This window comes from Nycticebus coucang, chromosome 7 (assembly GCF_027406575.1).
Source record: "Nycticebus coucang isolate mNycCou1 chromosome 7, mNycCou1.pri, whole genome shotgun sequence".
NCBI classification, from domain to species: domain Eukaryota; kingdom Metazoa; phylum Chordata; class Mammalia; order Primates; family Lorisidae; genus Nycticebus; species Nycticebus coucang.
The window spans coordinates 18,455,250-18,473,630 of record NC_069786.1 but is presented as its reverse complement, the minus strand read 5'-3'; the positions used below and the strand labels follow the sequence as shown (position 1 = coordinate 18,473,630).

The 18,381-nt window shown below is 46.9% G+C and overlaps 1 protein-coding gene across 1 annotated transcript in view; it reads left to right on the top strand.

The window, feature by feature from the left end:
* MARCO (macrophage receptor with collagenous structure) overlaps window positions 1–17,680 on the top strand; it is a 47,768-nt gene extending 30,088 nt beyond the window's left edge. Inside the window, exons 9-17 of the mRNA XM_053598215.1 lie at window positions 5,750–5,848; window positions 5,955–5,990; window positions 6,443–6,541; window positions 6,634–6,696; window positions 13,974–14,018; window positions 14,827–14,925; window positions 15,400–15,444; window positions 16,070–16,246; window positions 17,406–17,680. Coding sequence (XP_053454190.1) covers window positions 5,750–5,848; window positions 5,955–5,990; window positions 6,443–6,541; window positions 6,634–6,696; window positions 13,974–14,018; window positions 14,827–14,925; window positions 15,400–15,444; window positions 16,070–16,246; window positions 17,406–17,539 — 797 coding nt within the window. The 3' untranslated portion in view covers window positions 17,540–17,680. The remainder of the gene's footprint in view (window positions 1–5,749; window positions 5,849–5,954; window positions 5,991–6,442; window positions 6,542–6,633; window positions 6,697–13,973; window positions 14,019–14,826; window positions 14,926–15,399; window positions 15,445–16,069; window positions 16,247–17,405) is intronic.
* The last annotated feature ends 701 nt before the right edge of the window (window positions 17,681–18,381 follow it).

The window sequence follows — 18,381 nt, the reverse complement described above, 5'->3', positions numbered from 1 at the left end:
TTGGATATTTCTTTTCTTTAACTGGGTTTAGGTTTAGATTGTTCTTCTTTTTCTAATTCCAAAAGATGGCTTGTGAGTTTATTGATGTGCTCTCTTTCTATTTTTTGAATATAGGCATCTAAAGCGATAAATTTTCCTCTCAAAACTGCTTTTGCAGTATCCCACAGGTTTTGGTAGCTTGTGTCTTCATTATTGTTATGCTCAAGGAAGTTAATGATTTCCTGCTTTATTTCTTCATGCACCCATATGTTATTCAACAGAAGGTTGTTTAATTTCCATGCCTTTGTGTGGGGTCGAACATTTCTTTAGTGCCTTATGGTCTGAGAAGGTACAAGGTAAAATTTCAGTTCTTTTGATTCTGTTGATATTTGTTTTGTGTCCCAGGATATGATCAATTTTGGAGAATGATCCATGGGATGATGAGAAGAATGTATATTCTTTATCTTTGGGATGGAGTGTTCTATGTGCGTCTATTAAGCACAGTTGTTCTAGGGTCTCATTTAAATCTCTTATTTCTTTGTTTAATTTCTGTTTAGAGGATCTGTCCAACTCTGTAAAAGGAGTGTTAAAGTCCCCTGTTATTATGGTATTATCAGATATCATATTGCTCAGACTGAGTAGGGTCTGTTTCAAGAATCTGGGAGCATTTAAATTGGGTTCATAAATATTTAGAATTGAAACGTCTTCTTGTTGTATCTTTCCCTTGACCAATAAAGTGACCATCTTTGTCTTTTTTGACTTTATTTGCTTGAAATCCACATGTATCTGAAAATAAGATTGTGACTCCTCTTTTCTTCTGAATGCCATTTGCCTGAAAAATTGTCTTCCAAACCTTGACTCAGAGTTTTAATTTGTCTTTTGAAGCCAGGTGTGTTTCTTGCAGACAGCAAATGGATGGCTTGTGTTTTTTAATCCAGTCAGCCAATCTATGTCTCTTCAGTGAGGAATTCAAGCCATTAACATTTATTGAGATAATTGATAAGTGTGGTAGTATTTTATTCATCTCATTTTGTGAGAGTCCATTGCTTAGTTTTATCTTTTGCATCCGTGTGGAAGTTAGGTTCTGTCCTTTAATTTCTGAGTTCTTACTTTGCTGCTGATCCATTGTGATGGTCAGTGTGTAGAACAGGTTGAAGTATTTCCTGTAGAGCTGGTCTTGTTGTGGCGAATTTCCTCAATGTTTGTATATCCGTAAATGATTTGATTTCTCTGTCAATTTTAAAGCTTAGCTTAGCAGGGTACAGAATTCTGGGCTGGAAATTGTTCTATTTAAGTAGATTAAAGGTAGATGACCACTGTCTTCTTCCTTGGAAAGTTTCATTAGAGAAGTCTGCAGTCACTCTGATGGATTTGCCCCCGTAGGTCAACTGGCATTTACTCCTGGCCACTTGTAGAATCTTTTCTTTGGTGCTGACTTTGGACAGGTTCATCACAATGTGTCTTGGAAAAGCTCGGTTAGAGTTGAGGCGACCTGGGGTCCGATATCCCTCTGAAGGCAGTGTGTCAGAATCTTTCGTGATATTTGAGAAATTTTCATTTATAATATTCTCTAGTATGGCTTCCATTCCTCTGGGGCATTCTTCCTCCCCTTCTGGGATTCCTATAACTCATATATTGGAACGCTTCATAAAGTCCCATAATTCTCACAGTGAACGTTCTGCTTTCTCTCTCTTCTTTTCTGCCTCTTTAACTATCTAAGTTATCTCAAGAACTTTGTCCTCTGCCTCTGAAATTTTTTCTTCTGCATAGTCTAACCTATTGCTGATACTTTCCATTGCGTCTTTAAGTTCCCTATTTGCTACAGCTCCTTCAGCTCTACTATATCCTTTCTATATTCTTCATATCATTCATCTCTTATTTGGTTCTGTTTTTGGATTTCCTTTTGGTTATTTTCCACTTTATTAGCCATTTCCTTCATTGTTTCCATCATTTCCTTCATTGTTTTCATCATGTGTATTCTAAATTCCCTTTCTGTCATTCCTAACATTTCTTTATAGTTGGAATCCTCTGCAGTAGCTACCTCATGGTCCCTTGGAGGGGTTGCTCTGGACTGGTTCTTCATGTTGCCAGGAGTTTTCTGCTGATTCTTCCTCATGAGTGATTTCTTTTATCTGTTTCCTTTCACTTCCTCTTGCTCTTTAAGTTCCCATGCCTGTGGACTAAGGTTTTGATGAGTCCTTTTCTCAGAAGGATGAGAAGGTTGAAGAGCAAGAAGGATAAAAGAAATAGAGTAAGGAGAGGGGGGTGGGTAAAAGGGAATATTGACAAAAATAAGAGAGTCATAGAAAGAGGGAGACAGAGAAATATAGGTGTACAGTAGGGTACTTTGACACAACCTTTAAAAAAACCCAACCTCTGGGGTGCCTGGTTGGGTGGTTCCCTTGAGGTCAGCAGCTCTTTGCTAACCTGATTGGACCCAGTACCCCACCTCCACCAAGTAGAGAGGAAAGACAAAAATGCTATAAATCAAACCAAAAAAGCAAACAGAAAACTTTATGGGATAAAATTGGGTGAAAAACCAAATAATAGAGGTAGAAACACTAGCAAAAATGATGTTCTAATTATTGAGAAAGGCAGCAATGGGAAATCGTATTTAAACTAGAGAAATAAAGGAAAGAAAAAAATAGAAAAGAAAAAATCTGTATGGAAAAGGTTGAAATTAAAAAACAAAACAATGACGACAAATAAAAAAAAAAACCAATAAAATAACAACAATGAAAAAACCAACCAAAAACAAAGCAGTATATATATCTTGTTGCATATTGTTTGGGCAGCAAGTGGTCTTCTGGGGTATGAGATGTTAATCACAATGGTGATACGACTGGAGGCCTCTGCTGATTTCTCAAACCCCACAGGGTGGAGACCCTAAATCTCTCTTCAGCCCTCTTAAAAGGCACTTTAAACTTCTAAACCTGGCTAAGCAGAAGCTTTCCTAGGAAAGTGATTGTCATTGGGATTACTGCTGAAGTGGCTATCCACTTACCCAGTGTGCCAAAACTGGTCTCACTCTGCCCCTGAGGGTTAAGGCTATAAAGCTGCCTTTAGGCTGCTCAGTCACTAGGTTTCTAGCTCCCACCCGATCCTTGCTCTGCGACCCTGAGGGCGGAGCTTTCTGGGGCAGTTCTCTCACAATGGCTCTTTTCGGTCCAGAGCTGAACACTGTTAGCTCCATCCAGCTCAGCAGCTCAGTCTGGGGCCCTAGACAACACGCAAAGTTCTCCACACTCCTGGTCAAACTCTCCCCAAGGCAGTTCAACTGAGTGCCAAGTCCAAAAACACCAAAACAGTTCACAGATAAGGCCTTTCTGGTTTGTAGTCTCACTGCTGCTGTAATTACAGCTGCCAGCAGGATTAGACTGATCTAACACATGCAATCACTTGCCAGTTTTCCACTGTTTTTGTCCTCCTCTTGGGGTCCAGAAGTCTCTTGCTGACTCCCTGTATCCTTATATCCTTATAAAGGGATGATTATAAGCAGATCCCACCAGCCATAGATGCCTGGAGTCTTATCTCCCCGGAATCACGGTGCCCAGTTGCAGGGAAGCTGTTACTCGGCCGCCATCTTGTTCTCACCCTTCCAAATAGGAATTATTTACGTTATAAGAAACCAGGAACGCTTGCCTTCAGGAAGAGAGCTCTTAGCAGAGACATGTTGGCCATCCCAAATATTTGACAGGCCTCTGTGGGAGGGAAAATGGATTTTCTCTGAGTGGTGCCCATCAGAAAAATGAGGACCAATGGTCAAGACTTCAGGAGGACCAATTGTGCTGAGGCAAGGCAGGAAGAACAATTCAAACCTGGGCTTGGCTCATGATGAAAGGGATGGAAATGTGTAGCCCCTCCTGGGAAGGAGACAGGGACTGAAGAATTCTCTTTGGCAGGGCTGAGGGGGCATCTTTGTACCAGACAGACGGTTGTGCGGTTGACTTGTGAGGATAGCTCCAAAGCCCATGCTCCACTGCTCTCTCTGTAGAAGGGAAAGGGAGACCTGGAATTTCTCAAGGTGCCCCTGCCAGTCCCAGAGAAGGGGTCAGAGCCAGGCCTTTGCCCACTGGGTGTGAGCCACACCATTTCCCATCCCATGCTCACACACTGCCACAAGGAGCCTATGGATCCACGCCCAGACTCAGGCCTGGAGACGCTGTGGTTAGTTCTTCTGAAATTGGAACTCCATCCCAGCCCTCCTCTTCCCAGATTTCCTCTCCCAAGAGCATGAGGTGTCTCTTGCTGGCAGGTGAGGCTGTGCACATCAAGTGAGACCTGACCCCAGAGGTGCTCCTCACTCCAGCAAATCAGTGATGCCACCATGGCAGAATTCCCAGACAGGCCCAGTCTCCTCCCTCCAGCACTTAGCCAGGGTTAGAAAGTTCTGAAGAAATAAGCAGCTATGCTTCCTCAGTGGCAGTCAGTGTCCGCTCCTCTCACTGATGTGATACTGCCCTGCTCCCCCAAGTCGTCCCCTTCTATGGGGACATAGAAGTTACAGCCATGCAGAAGCAGGTCCAGACTGCTCTGAAGTAACCTCGCATGACTGTAGAACTGCCTGTTACTTGATGGTCCTAGATAAATTCCTCTAGGGAAACAATTCCCAATGCCTTCTAACCTCTACCATAGGACCCCTCTCCAAAGTGGAAAGTCTGAATGGCCAAGAATGGCCTTGCCTGCTGTTTGAACCTTCTGCTGTTAAAAGAGACCTCATTTGTAACAAAGTTACTTATGATTGCTTGGTTTTCATCAAGCAACAGTCATTCCCCCAAAGGCCATTCATCTCCAAGACTAATCTCCAAGCCCTGAACCTAACTTCAGTCAGTGCACAGACCCAGAATGGCTTCCTTCGCCCTCTCCTCCGTCGCCTTTCCTAATTCACTGGAGAGAAGGCTGGCGCCAAGCCTCTCCAGCTTCAAAATTACCAATATCATAGAATGGGGCAATAAATGCTTTAACAAAATTCCATTCCATCAAGACTATTTGACAGCTATGAGGTTGCTGTGGGGTGAGATATTCTTTAGACCTCCCCTCCACAATGCTCCTTGGGCGTGGAATGGAGCATTCATATTTCAGCAGCCTTCTGAGTCACGGCTGACACAGGACTGCTGAGGAGTGAGGCCTGCTTGATGTGGCTTGTGGGCCCCTTGCCGCCACTGCCTACCAGATTTGCAGGTGGAAAGAAGTCACAGAGCCTGGGCCCTGCAAGGAGCCTCCCTCAATTCATATGCATCGGGCACCTGCAGGAAAGGAGGAGGGAGGGACGGAGGACTCAGGAGAGGACAGGCTAAGACAAGCCCCAAATGCTGATGACAAGTGGAAAATTTGAAATCCTGGGTACTAAGAAAGCCTGTATCTGAACCAGTGGCAAGAACATGAGCCACTGCGATGATTTTCCCTCTATCAATGCCTCAAAGTTGCTGTTCTCAACATTTAAGATCTGCTTTCCAGAATATTCGGGTTTCAGTTTGAAAGGCTTTAAATTCCCAAAATGCAGACACTAAAATGAGCCAGATAGTGCTGGTTGAGTCTGGATTGTGGGCCCTCCTGAGGGAACCTGGGCCATGCCAGGTCACCTTGCCACCAACTTCTCATGAGTTTAGAGCTTGTCTCTGGGGCAAGGCAGTGTGCTCCTCGAGAACACCAAGTAGGAGCTCAAGGAGTGTTTGGTTTGGGATTTCAATATGATGGGAAGTGTCAGAGTGGGACTCACTAGCTGGGTTTGCCCTCCTTTCAAGCCTGACCTGGACTTTTGGTTTTCTAGGAAACAAAGGGGATGTGGGCATGAAAGGAGACAGAGGAGTCATGGGACCCCCTGGAGCCCAGGGGAGTAAAGGTGACTCCGGAAAGCCAGGCCCACCAGGTAAGAGGCTGCATGATCACACCCACTGACCTGTAGGTTATTCCTTTCCTTCAGGTAGGCTGAGCCCAAGGAAGAAAAAGTTCCTAAAAGTTCTTCTTCATTTTAGGTTTGCTTGGTTCTCCTGGAGCCAAAGGAGATCAAGGTAAGAATTGCGGGAATCTGGACATCATTCCAACTACCACTGTCCCCTAGCAGAGTCAAGGTGGGGACCTGACTCCACCATTTTTTAGTTCATTATATATTAACTCAGAATACCTGAAACTTCTTAAAATCCTGGTCCCTCCTAAGAGAAACAGAGTAGCCGGCAGGGAGAGGGCTTAACTAATGTTCTTCTTTAGACCTTTACCCCACTTCACTGTCCTGGGCATGCAGCTGGACATTTACACTCAGAGCTCCTAGTAAGTCCCCAAGTCCCAGACCCTGCAGCAGGAATGCATAAGTTGCTGAGACTAATTTTCCTCCCACTCATGGGGCTAGGTCATGGCTCCTAAAGAGAGCTGGTTAGAGCTGCCAAGGGGACTATCAGGTGTTTGAGGATTCGTGTCAAGCCCTCTGCTGAGCACCCCTACGCTGTGGTCACCACTTACCTTTCAGGACAACCAGGAGCACAGGGTGTTCCAGGCTTTCCTGGTGCATCAGGACACCCAGGTGCCAAGGGTGAGCCTGGCAGCGCTGGCCCCCGCGGGCTGACAGGTAGGTCTCAGGTCCTGCAGTGGGCATGGGGAGTGATGTCTAAAGACCCACCCAGCCCAGCCCTCATGCCCTGTGTGGTGTCTGTTGTCCAGGACTGCCAGGGAGTCCAGGGAGTCCAGGAGTCTCAGGCATGAAAGGAGCCAAGGGCGACACAGGTAACAGAGAGTGTGGGAAGGTAGGTGGTTGGGATCACTGGGTGGCAGGATGCGCAGGGAAGAGAACTGCCTCCCTGCAGGCCCACAGAGGAGGTGGAGAGCGCCTGGGCTCCCTAAGGACGGAGGCAGCTTCCCCTGCCGAATCTCTTTGGGCGGGAGGGGAGAGAAACCCCTTCTGGCACATTCTCCTAGGAGTGCAGCTGGCAGCACTGGTCCACACCAACCAAACTCACAAGACTGTTTTATAAACCGTCCTGCCAACCTAGTTAGGTAACACACCATCATGTTGATTTAGTCTAGGTTATAAGCCCTTGTATCAATATAGTCTGCTTCCTAAACCATGGCACCAGTTTAGTCTAGTCACTAAGTAAGTTAGAACACCAGCAGTGTTCACTTAGGTCACTGTGTTAAGTGCTAAGATGGTCTCAGACACGCAGGGTGACACAGGGAACAGAGAGGCTGTTGCCTGGTGGTGCAGGCACACTGCATTGAGAATTGCTGTGTGCCATTTGGAAAGCCAGGAGCAGGCAGAGGTGCGGGGTGGAGAGGAGGTGGAGGTCATGACATAGGGCTGTGTGTCTGCCGAGGATGGCTGTAGGCACCTGGCCTCTCCCCCTCCTCTGCCTAAGCGGAAGGTCATGCTTATATCAGGCCCCCTGGATGCCTCTCCCTGGGCCATGCTGCAGGCCCACACTGGGCTGGTCCTTCACAGTTCTAAATGATTCATCTGTTCATTCGTCACCACTTCTTGGAAGCCTTGCACTCTGGGCGTTGGGGGTTTCCTGAAGATTTTTGGGAGCCACGGCAAGGGCAGTCCTTTCCCTGTTTCTGTCGTTCTAACTCATCCAACCTTAGAGCCATTTTCATTTTCATAGATTACATGTAAGTATAGGTGGGGCCCTGCTACCCAATCCCATATAGATGGGATCTGAAGGCCACCAGCCTGGGATCTTACCCTGGGAAAGGCTCCATTGAGGTATGGTGTCACATGTCCCTGACTTTTTGCTGCCCTTCCTGATCTTATAATTCCATCTTCTCCAATTCCTGAACTTAGGGTGTATCTGACTTTGGTGCCTAAATTTCTCTTGCTCCTGACTTTTCTGCTTGGTTTCATGGAAGTGCTTGCTTTCAGCCCTCAGTTACAAATAGCAGCTGCCCTCTGTCCCCACCCCTATTGCCGGACTAATGGTTTTTGACTAAGCAAGAGTATCGAGGGTAAAATATGAATTTTTACCCACAGGGGCACTATGCACAGTCTCAGGGTCCAAAGCCTGTCTTTTGACAGCCTGAGGGTAGGGAGTCTTGCCCTGCACTCTGCGTGTTGGGAGGGTTTGCATAAGAAGAGCCGCTCCAGCTCTTGGGCAGCCCACATCAGTCCAGTGAGACACACGCTCCTGTTAGTGCTATTTTACAGTAAGTTGCCGAAAGTCAAACAGTGAGTGTTTGAATCTAGGCCCAGCTGACCCAGGGCTTGGGGTCTTGTTTACTACACTCTATCATGAGGTCTTCCTCCCCCGCTACCCTCATCAGGGAACCCTGCTGAGTGACACTTTCTCCCTCCATCCCAGTTTAGCAAGTCATAGTAGAAGGCATCAGTTTCTTCCACTCTTAGGAGGAAACAAGAATCACTTGGGCCCTATAGTAGCACCTAGTTATTTACCCAAGACCCCACACCCACTTTAGCGCAGAGATCCTTAGCCAAGATGTGAGGGTCATTTTAACTCCATCATCATTGAATCCTTGTTGTATCTATTGAGCACTTTTATGAGGTTCTCCATTAATCAGGCCTAGTGGTAAATTCTAGCCAAATTCTAGGGGTTACCCCTTAATTCTGGCTGCCCAAGTGAATGACACTTTCAATTTGGGGCATGTGATAATTACTATTTATCCAAAACTGCTTAGCTTGCCAGACTAAGTCCAGGTACTTGCCTCAATGCGGTAGCTGATAGCCCATGCAGACATCTCATAGGGGAATTCCAATGGGGCCATAATCTGGCCAATCTTATATGTCATCCTAGAGTCATGGGCTAATGAACTTCCAGAGAGATTAGATTTTATAATTTCTGAATTATAAACTCCACTCTGTGGAGTGCGCAGTGGTGGCGGGGGAGCCAGATCTTCCCATCATGGAAGACAATGCAGACTTGTCAACGTCAAGGTGCTGGTATTCCCCAAAGTAAAGCTGCTATGGTGATTTTCCAGATTTGATGTATCAAGCCAGGTTTTCAAACTGATGTATTTCCCTTTTTTGTAAACAAAATCATTAATCTCTCAAGAGAATATCTAACTATAGTAGATGAAAACAGAAACATTATAGTGCATTGGCTTGACCTAGGTAACAGTTAGATTTCATGATGGTGGTTAATTATAAGAAATGAGAGATCCTTTTGCTATTCCAATGCCTCTGGGCCAGGAACTATGCTTGAGACTTGACCTAGGATCTTAGTTTATTCACCCACACAACTGAGTTTTATCATCCCTACTTTACAACCAAGAAAACAATAGTTCTGAGTCCACACTCTCAGGTCGTAGACACTGAATCTGGGAGTTAGCATCCAAGTCTGAGTCCAAAGTTGTGCTTTTCCAGATTTTGTTGTATAGAAGAACCTGGAGAGTATGACTCAATGGAAAATCAGACTTGCTCTTCTTCCTCCCTCACCTCTTACCCCATGATAGACAATAAACCCTGGCTTGGTCATCAGGCCTTCTTACCTCCACCGGTAGTCACTGACCCCACTCCAGCCCAATTAGGTGACATACTTCCCCTGTTTGCACCTCTTCAGGGAGAGAATCCATCTCATATTCAATAAGGCAAAAAGGAAATTTCTTCCATTCTTCTGAGAAGTAAGTAGGTCATTATACCCCATAGAGCAGTGATTTTTCAACCCGTGTGCCACAGCACACCAGTGTGTCATGAGATGATCTTAGGTGTGCCATGAAAAATTTCAATTATCATTAAATTATTTTTGAAAGATGTTTCAAGCACAGTTAATATATTCTTTTTATTTACTCTTTTTTCAATATCATTTAAATGTGTCCCAGAAGTTTAACTATAGGTTCAAGTGTGCCGTGGGATTAAAAAGGTTGAAACAGTGCTGTAGAGCTTTCTCCAAGGGTGATTTCCTTCACCGTTTAGAAACAGGCTCTTGTCCATGCCCCAAGACTTCGTTTTTCTAACTTTTTCTCTTCCAAAAAATGCAAATGAATAATCAAAATATAGCTCTTCATCCCTTAGCTACTTTGAAAAGTAACATTTACCTGGAGGTAAGGACTCTACCTGTAATCAAGGCATATCTCTTTTTATCATTTCTTCCTCATGAAATGACAATGATGTTAGACTCAGCCTAAACATTTAAACTCCAAACTACCAAGCTGGTTGGAAATTATTTTATCTCATTGGCCATTATGTCTAAACTATAACACTTTGAATTCTCTATGTCCTTTTATTTTCTTCTTGCAAATAAAAAATACAAACAACTTGAAACCTATTTTCTCAACTGTATTTCAAAGATGCTTTATTTAAAGATAAGCAACAAAGATAATCCATGATAGCAATTGAGCCTTATGTCATGACAGTAATTTCCCAGCTAATTCCATTCCTCATACCCAAGTACTGAGGTAGTCTGAGGATTTATTAAATTCTACCAAGCCAAATTTCTAAATTGTCACGTATAAAAAAACTTCCCCACTGTCCTGTAGGCTTCGTAAAGGCTTCTGCAGAAGTCCGCACACATACCAAGTTTGAGTCCTATCCTCCATCTTTTTGCCAGATAGCTCAATTTGTCAGTTATTAGACTAATCCTAAATTTGCCAGGCTGCACCTAGCCTTCAGGCTGAGATGGTATTTAAGGAAGTTTTTTAATGAATCAGAAATTTCTATGTTTAGCTCAGAATTTGAAAACTTGAGCCTCAACTCTGACTTGCCCCTGATGAGCTGGAGAACTCTTCTGAACTTTGGTTTTCCCTTCTGTGGGCTGGAAGTGGCATAAATAAAAGGTTTGGGCCCTCTCAGCTTGATTAAGTGTGGGATACATGGGGGAAACCAGTTTGCTTGTAGGTAAGAAGAAAAATCCAGCCTCCAATTACCCTCTAGTGTAATTTGGAAACATGCTTTTCTAGATCCCAGTTTCTGCCATTTTTTCCTGTCATGTGCAGGAGGTGCTCCAATCAGGATGTTGATTTGATCTATAGTGAAGTAATTACAGTCCCCTGATTGATTAGTCAATGAGCAGCCACTCAGCCAGCACCCTCTTAAAGTCCAGTGAGGCTTGGAAAGAAATCACACGAGCCTCAATTCAAATTTTTTTTCCCTTGAAAAGGCAAATTTTGAAGCCAAAACCAACACACATCAGAAGGCATTTCATCAAAAATCCACCTCTGCCGTGTAAACAGTGGTTCTGGGAGAGCTCAGACATGAGTAGGGCTGAGTTCCTACAGAGAGAGGAAGCCTGCTCTGGAGAGGGTGAGCTGTGAGCTGGTCCCTAAAGAAAGTGAGATTTGTTTAGGGCTAGAGCTACTCCCAATGTGGTCCCAGGACTGGCAGCATCAGACTCACCTAGGAACTTGTTAAAGATGAGGGTTCTTGGTTCCCACCCCAGTCCCTCTGAATCAGCAACTTGGGGTGGGGCCCAACAAGTTGTTTTCTAACAGGTTCTATCCAGGTGATTCTGATGCCCACTTTAGTCTGACTACTCCTTTAGGAGAAAGGATGGGCCACGGAGACCAGAGTATCTTTGGAACCAAGTAGACAGCCCGAGTGAGACCAGGAAGGAGTGAACCTGGCATGCTATGGCACAAAGGAGCTCTCAGGGCACAGTGAATGGCCAAGCCTGGGTGACAAACTCCCCTTCTCCATCTCTGTGATCTTGGCTAACTCATCCAGCATCTCTGAGTGTGGGCTTCCTGCTCCGTAAAGGAAGGAAATAACACTATCTTGCAGGGTGGCTGAAAGATCAAAGAGGTAGTGTATGTAACTCCCTGGCACAGTGCCTGGCATGATGCAGGTGGCAAGAAGTGCTGAGTCCTTGGAAGCGAGAAGCTGGGCAGTAGGGAGAGTCCAGGAAAGGAGAAAGACAAGGCCAAGTTCCAGGACATGGACCTGGTGAGCAGGGGCTTCCCTGTGGTTCCTATCTCCTAGAGAGGGTGCTCACTGCTCAGAGCTTTACAGGATGGCTGGAGAGGTACACCTCTTTGGGTGGTGACAATAGAGATGGTCACAGTGCCCTGGGACCTTGCTTCTAATAATAGGCTCTCAAGGCAGAGATTTCTGCAATACGGCACCCTCTAGAATGCCAACAGAGAGAACCAAGAGTCTAGGTGTGAACTGTTTTCTGTTTAATCACCACTAGAGACATACATCTGAATGTGGTCTTCTCCCTGTCCCCACGGATAACTGACAAATGCTATTCCGACGCAGTAAGCAATGAGTCTGCCATTCATCTGGGTAACCTCAGCTAAGCACCTTTAGGTCAATAGCAAACATTCACTGGTGCTTGCTGGGTAGTAAGCCTGGTGCTCCCATTGTTGGGGTGTGACTTCAGGGCCAAGGTACTCCCCACCCAGAGGGCAGATAGACCACTTGGGGTCCTGTGGCACCATTTGTTCAGCACTGGATGGACACTTAGCACACACAATTCCATTTCAGTCTTAAAACTGCCTCAAGAGGCAACAAGGAGAAAACTGAGGCTTGGAACAAGGCCACCTGGCCCAAGGTCACAAAGACAGTAAAGGGCAGAGGCAGACTCAAGCCTCTGAGGCTGGCTCGCTCTGGAACCACTTTGCTTTACTGCCTTGGGAGTAAGGCCCTCATCCATCGGTGAGGCCAAGGAAGGCTTCACAGTGGTTGATGTCTCACTTCACAGGATTAACAGGCTGCCTCTGAGTCCTCCGGGTAGACCAGAGGGGTGAGGCATCAGAGGGACCAGTGTATGCAAGTGGCCTGGGTGAACTGGAGCCTGTCTACCAGGGCCTGACTTCAAAGACATGGCCACTCTTAGAAGAGCCTATCCCAGCCTCAGTTCTGTCCTCACCCCTGAAATGGGGAATGGTCCGACATTGCCCTTTAAGAATCTTCTGGTGGTCCCTGCTTCTCTTAGCTTCTTGGCTCTCTGGCCCTGCCTCCATAGGTGGTACCAGGCCTCCATAGGTCACCTGGAATGCTGCAGGGAGTTACAACTTCTCTTGGTCACGATCCCAAGAAAGGGCCTTGAAAAGGTGCACAGGAAATCCAGGGGTTGAAGTGGGAAGCAGGAAGGAATTTTCCCTAGGTAACTGCAGTGAGGATGACCCAGCTCCATGCAGTCTCTGTGATCATCATGGGATCACATGATATTTGGCTAAGGCCAGGCTTATGTCTTGGAAGAGAAACTAGTCAAGGGCCTGGCCATGAGCATAGACACTCATGAGGTGCTGTCTGCACTCCTGTCATCACTCTCCAGGTACTGTTACTTGGGAGTCAATACTGAGCTTGTATTTTCCCCAGGTTCATGTAACTATCTTAGAGAGTCCTATTTCTCCGAAATAAAATCAATATTGGCACTTAAAATCAAAATATTAATACCATGATATTGCTAAATGAACAAGTTATTACCCCACAGTGACCCAGCTGGGTGCTGGGGACAGTGGGTCTTCCATGAAGGTTTACTGAATAAAAGGGATGAATGACTGGAAAGAAGGAAGTAAGGAGGAAGGAGGGAAGGAGGGAAGAGGGAGGGAGGGCGTTTCACGTTAAGTACAGACAGGATCATCACCAACGGCTGCAGTTATTATTTTTTCATCTTCTGCTCATGAGACCGTTTAGCCACCTGAATCTTCAGCCACACTGAAGCCAAATGGAATGAACCAACAAACACTCATGGAGCATCTACTATGCATGAGAACCCCCAAAGCTCCAGGTGGCCACTGAGTCCCCTTCCCAGTCCTTTGGAATTCAAGATAATTTTATTCTCAAAATCTTTCTCAACTCTCTTCCAATAAAATGTGACAGCAAAGAAGGGAACTAAAGTTAGACACCAAGTTGAGTTATTGGTGGGCAGGGGTGAGCCCCTGAGTCTGGGGTCTGTCTAACCTGGGCATTCGCCCAGCACGTTGCTGTTTCACCCCGACGCTCCCGCCTCCTTTGGTCTGCAGACTGTCTCCTTTTATGCAACAGTCGTGGAGAACCGGTGTATCTTTCCATCTGCATTAATCAGACAAAAGATGGAGGTTGTCTTAGATTAAAAGTGTCTAATATCTGAGTTTTATTATCTCCTCCCCCCGCTTTTTTGTTTTGATCTTAGGATTTCAAGGACAGAAAGGAACAAAAGGAGAACCGGGAGTGCCAGGTAAAGAAAGGGCTGGCTTCATTTTACTCTCCCAGCACCGTGGCTGGGAGGCCTGCCTGCTTGCAGGGTAGGTCTTGTTGACTTTGAACACATAGCTGTGACCTTCCTCACAATTGAGGCTTAGACTCCAGGGCTCTGTCGCACAGCCTTGATTTCTTCCCTGGCATACCTGGGGAGATGATGGGAATGTGGGGTCCTGAGGTGTATAGGCTGTGGGGCAGAGGCTCAAGGGGTAACAGCCCTGGCCTGCGCCACTGCTGTGCATCTGTGCAGCTGTCCAGCCCCAGGTCAGCCACTCATGTCTCTGCTGTGGTCCACTTTCCTGTTCTTTCTGGCCCCAGCCCCTGCCCTGCAGGCCTCAGCAGATGCTGCACATCTCTGGTCTTCCCAGCAGCCCTACCCTTTCAGATGCTAAAGCAAAACTTCTCAGGCAAATTCCTTGAGCACCTTTGCTTCCTCATGAGCTGGATAGTCTATCACTACTCTAATCCACTAATGAAGATATTAAGGTTTAGAAACATTCTAGCAAATTCTCCAATTGGCTAGTACTTCATTACAATTATGTAATCTCAGAAGGACCAACAACCTATGGGACCCTGCCAGCTTCTTCTACCTGAGTGTTCTCAACAGCACTAGGCAGGGGGTTGGCAATCAGAGCAGCCCCCAGATGGACCAAAGACAGGCTGCACAGTCACACCACCCGTTCACCAAGGAGACGTGGTGGTTAAGGACCACTCGCTTATTAAATGCCAAGGCCCTTGGGGAAGCAGGGCCAGGCATCCGACAGGGGTGGTCTTCCTCCTCTCAGGCCTTGGAGGCATGAAGGGAGAACAGGGACACCCTGGCCTGGCAGGGCCCATGGGAGCACCTGGACCAGCTGGCCCAAAAGGAAACCCAGGACTGAAAGGTAAGCCTCTGTTTCTGATTTGATTGGTTCTTAGGAGGGGCCCTGTTTTAAGAGGTTTGAAGGTTTAGGACCCAGGAGAATGGAAGTTTACTTATTCAGTGGACATGTCTTGTGCTGGGGATTGCACACAGCAGTGAATAAGGCGCAACCCTGGCCACTGAGAGGCAGGTGTGTAATCTGCATGTGAGCCATGCCCACCCACGCCCAAACAGTTTTCACACCTCTTACCTGTCCAACAGCACTCACCAATCTAACTTCAATCCTTCCTGATGTACCTTAGGCCCATTTCTTCTTGTTAAACCATTGCTACCCCTGGCACACCCAGTCCCCACGATGACAGGTCACAGATGAGGCTGCAGGTGTCCTGCAGACCTCCTCCCCATGGCTCCTCCCACTCCCCAATCCTGGCAAATGAGAGCAAGGACATCCTGGCGGGGTTTCCTTCAAATTGTGTGGGTTTTCTTCTCATGACAGGATCTCCTGGACTGCAAGGAGTAAAGGGAGAAAAAGGTGAAAAAGGTAATTGCTATTCCTATTTTCTTTAGTCTGTGCTTTAGAGTCAATCCTGTACTTGAAATTTGTGTGTGTGTGTGTGTGTGTCTGTCTGTCTGTCTGTCTGTCTGTGTCTGTGTGTCTGTGTGTTAGGGAGTTCTCAGAAAAATTCCTTCTTTGGGGAAAAAGCTGACGGACTCATGTCTTTGAACAAGCCTGCCCGTGGCACACAGGCACAGCACAGTTTCCCTCCCTCCCTTCCTTCCTTCTTCTTTTCAGCCCCCCCTCCTTCATGTCTCCTTTCCCTCCCTCCCTCCATCCTCCTTCTCTCCCTCCATTCTTTTCCTCCTTCCTTCTGCTCAGCTTCTCTTTTTTCTGTCCACAAGATGTGACAAGACATGGTCTACAGGACTTGCAAACTGGCCACAGAGACACTTGCTGTGATAGCCTGGTGCCCACAGGCCCAGGTACACGGAGGCTACATTCCAGGTTGTGTTGGTGTCGTAAAGTGAGACGTTCCAGGCTCCGGTGACAGCCAAGCAGAGGGGCTGCTTTTCCATAGCTATGTGTGTGCCCAAAATGGAAAGCAAGAGTGCATTGCACGAGGCCCCCAGTGCTCTCCAGGCCTCCCCACATGTGTTTTTCTGCCCAGGAGCATCTCCAGTCTCTGTCAGGATCGTCGGTGGTAGTGTTCGAGGCCGGGCTGAAGTTTACTATAACAGCACCTGGGGGACAATTTGTGATGATGGCTGGGATAATCCAGATGCCACTGTCTTCTGCCGCATGCTGGGTTACTCCAGGGGAAGAGCTATTACCAAACAGGGAGTTGGTAAGTAGATCATCAGCCAGGCACCTCTTGATCTGAGCTGCTGAAGTGGTGTTCTCTCTGACACTCTTTGGTTGGAAGTGACTCAGTGTGGTTTGGGTTAAAAGAAAAGTATTGGTTCAAGCAACCAAAAAACTCAGCAGCTCAGGGGCCCAGGTTTATATCCTCCCAGTTTGGCACCTCCAGCAGAAAGGTGGCCGTCCTCCCCAGCAGTGAGACTGAAGGCTTGCCTGGGGTGCTGGCTGGCCTGGCTTGGGTCAAGGTCGGCCCTGTCTTGGAGTCAAAATGCCACACAGCCAAGGGTGTCTGGCGGTTGAGGGTGGGGTGGGAGGGTATAGCGGAGCCACTAGAACTGAAGCATGGGAAGAAGACACAGGGCAGGCAAACACGGACTTCTCTCCAGCTTCTGTACGCCAGCAGCCAGATTTTCTAGCACTCTTGGCTGCGATCATCTTTAAAAAGGTGAAAAGGGAAGAGAAAACAAGTCAGAGCAGGGATATACTAACATCGGTTTGGCGAAGGTGCCCTACAGTGCCATAGACTCAGCTTGTGTTTTTCAGCCAAAGTTTCAAACCTCCAGTGAAGGAGTAAGTCCTTGGGGCCGAGCCCCTCTCTTTAGCCATAAAAGCTGACTCAGCAGGGGATCTGTTTCCCCTGTTTCCAAACTCAAAGGTTCACCGCCCTTACCCCACCCCAAAGAGAATACTAGCTTTTTAGTCTGAGTCCAGTTGGACTATAAATCTTTCAAAATACACAATTTCCTCATATCGATTAAGCTTCTGTAGATTATGCCATGTCATCGTGTAAATGACTGTAATGAAATAATCCAACTCTTTGCAACTACATCAGAAGGCAGGAGCTGGGGAGAGGAATGCCTGCTTCAGAGCAGGGGAGCGGCGTGGTTAAGAGGCACAGGAGGAAGGTGCACGCGGCTACAGGGAAGAGCAAACTCTGGGTCAAATAGTGTGTGAATTAAATTTTAAATATTTGCATAAGACTTTTGTCAAAGGGTAGACAATGGGAGAGTGGCAGAGTCATTATAAGAGACCAGACTAACCATTAGCATGTTGGGCCTGAATGTACGTAGGCGCATTTGGCGGTCTACCCCCACGGAAGCACAAATGAGGCTGCTTTGCTTTCCTTCTCACCTCTCTCTCCGCAGGCACTGGGCCGATCTGGCTGGATGATGTTGCATGTCAGGGGACAGAGAGTACCCTGTGGAGCTGCAGGAAGAATAGCTGGGGCTCTCACAACTGTGTCCATGAAGAGGACGCAGGTGTGGAGTGCAGCATCTGACCTGGAAGCCCTCTCTGCACTCTGCCCCAGGGTGTCTGCCGGCTCACACATGGGAAGGCAAAGGCTCTCTGCGGGGTTCCCTGGAAACAGCTGGGCAGCCTCTGGAGAGAGGTCATTAATAAAGTTCAAAGTGCTACCATGGCTGAGCATCACGGCATTAGTACCTCCCACCCCTTCCTGATATGCCCACCTGGGGTACACAACATTGCATCGAATTCTCCTATGGCCCTGCACATAGGGACAGTGGATCCCAATTTATAGGTGAGGGAGAGTGGGGTGGACAATGCAGTGCAGAAGGTGAGGGTCATGGTAGTCAAAGTTAGCCTTGACCATCTCTCTTCAACCATTCAGACATAGCATCATCTCTCATGGCGCGTTCAGCATTGGAGATGCTCACTGTATTTTTGGCTGCCCAGCAAATTAAGAGGTTGGCTTTGGCAGAAGGCACCATGTTGCATAATAAATATGAATCATGCCTTTAAGCCTGAAAACTAGTTCTCATTAGGATGTAAGTTTTTTTTGTTGTTGTGGTTGTTGTTTGTTTTTGGCTGGGCCTGGGTTTGAACCCACCATCTCAGGCATATGGGCCCAGTGCCTTACTCCTTTGAGCCACAGGTGCCGCCCGGAACTTTTGTCTTTTTTATCCACCCCTGTAGGGGCTCAGTAAATATCTATTGAATGAATGACTGAACTAAGCCAGAAAGGTGAAGGAGTTCATCCTGGGAGACAGCCTCCCCTCCTTCTTGTCAGTGTTTACCTGGGAGTGGGATCACCCCATCTTTCTCTCTGGCCAGGTGTCGTGACTTCTTGGTATCACCATTCCCTCTTGACCAATGAAGAAG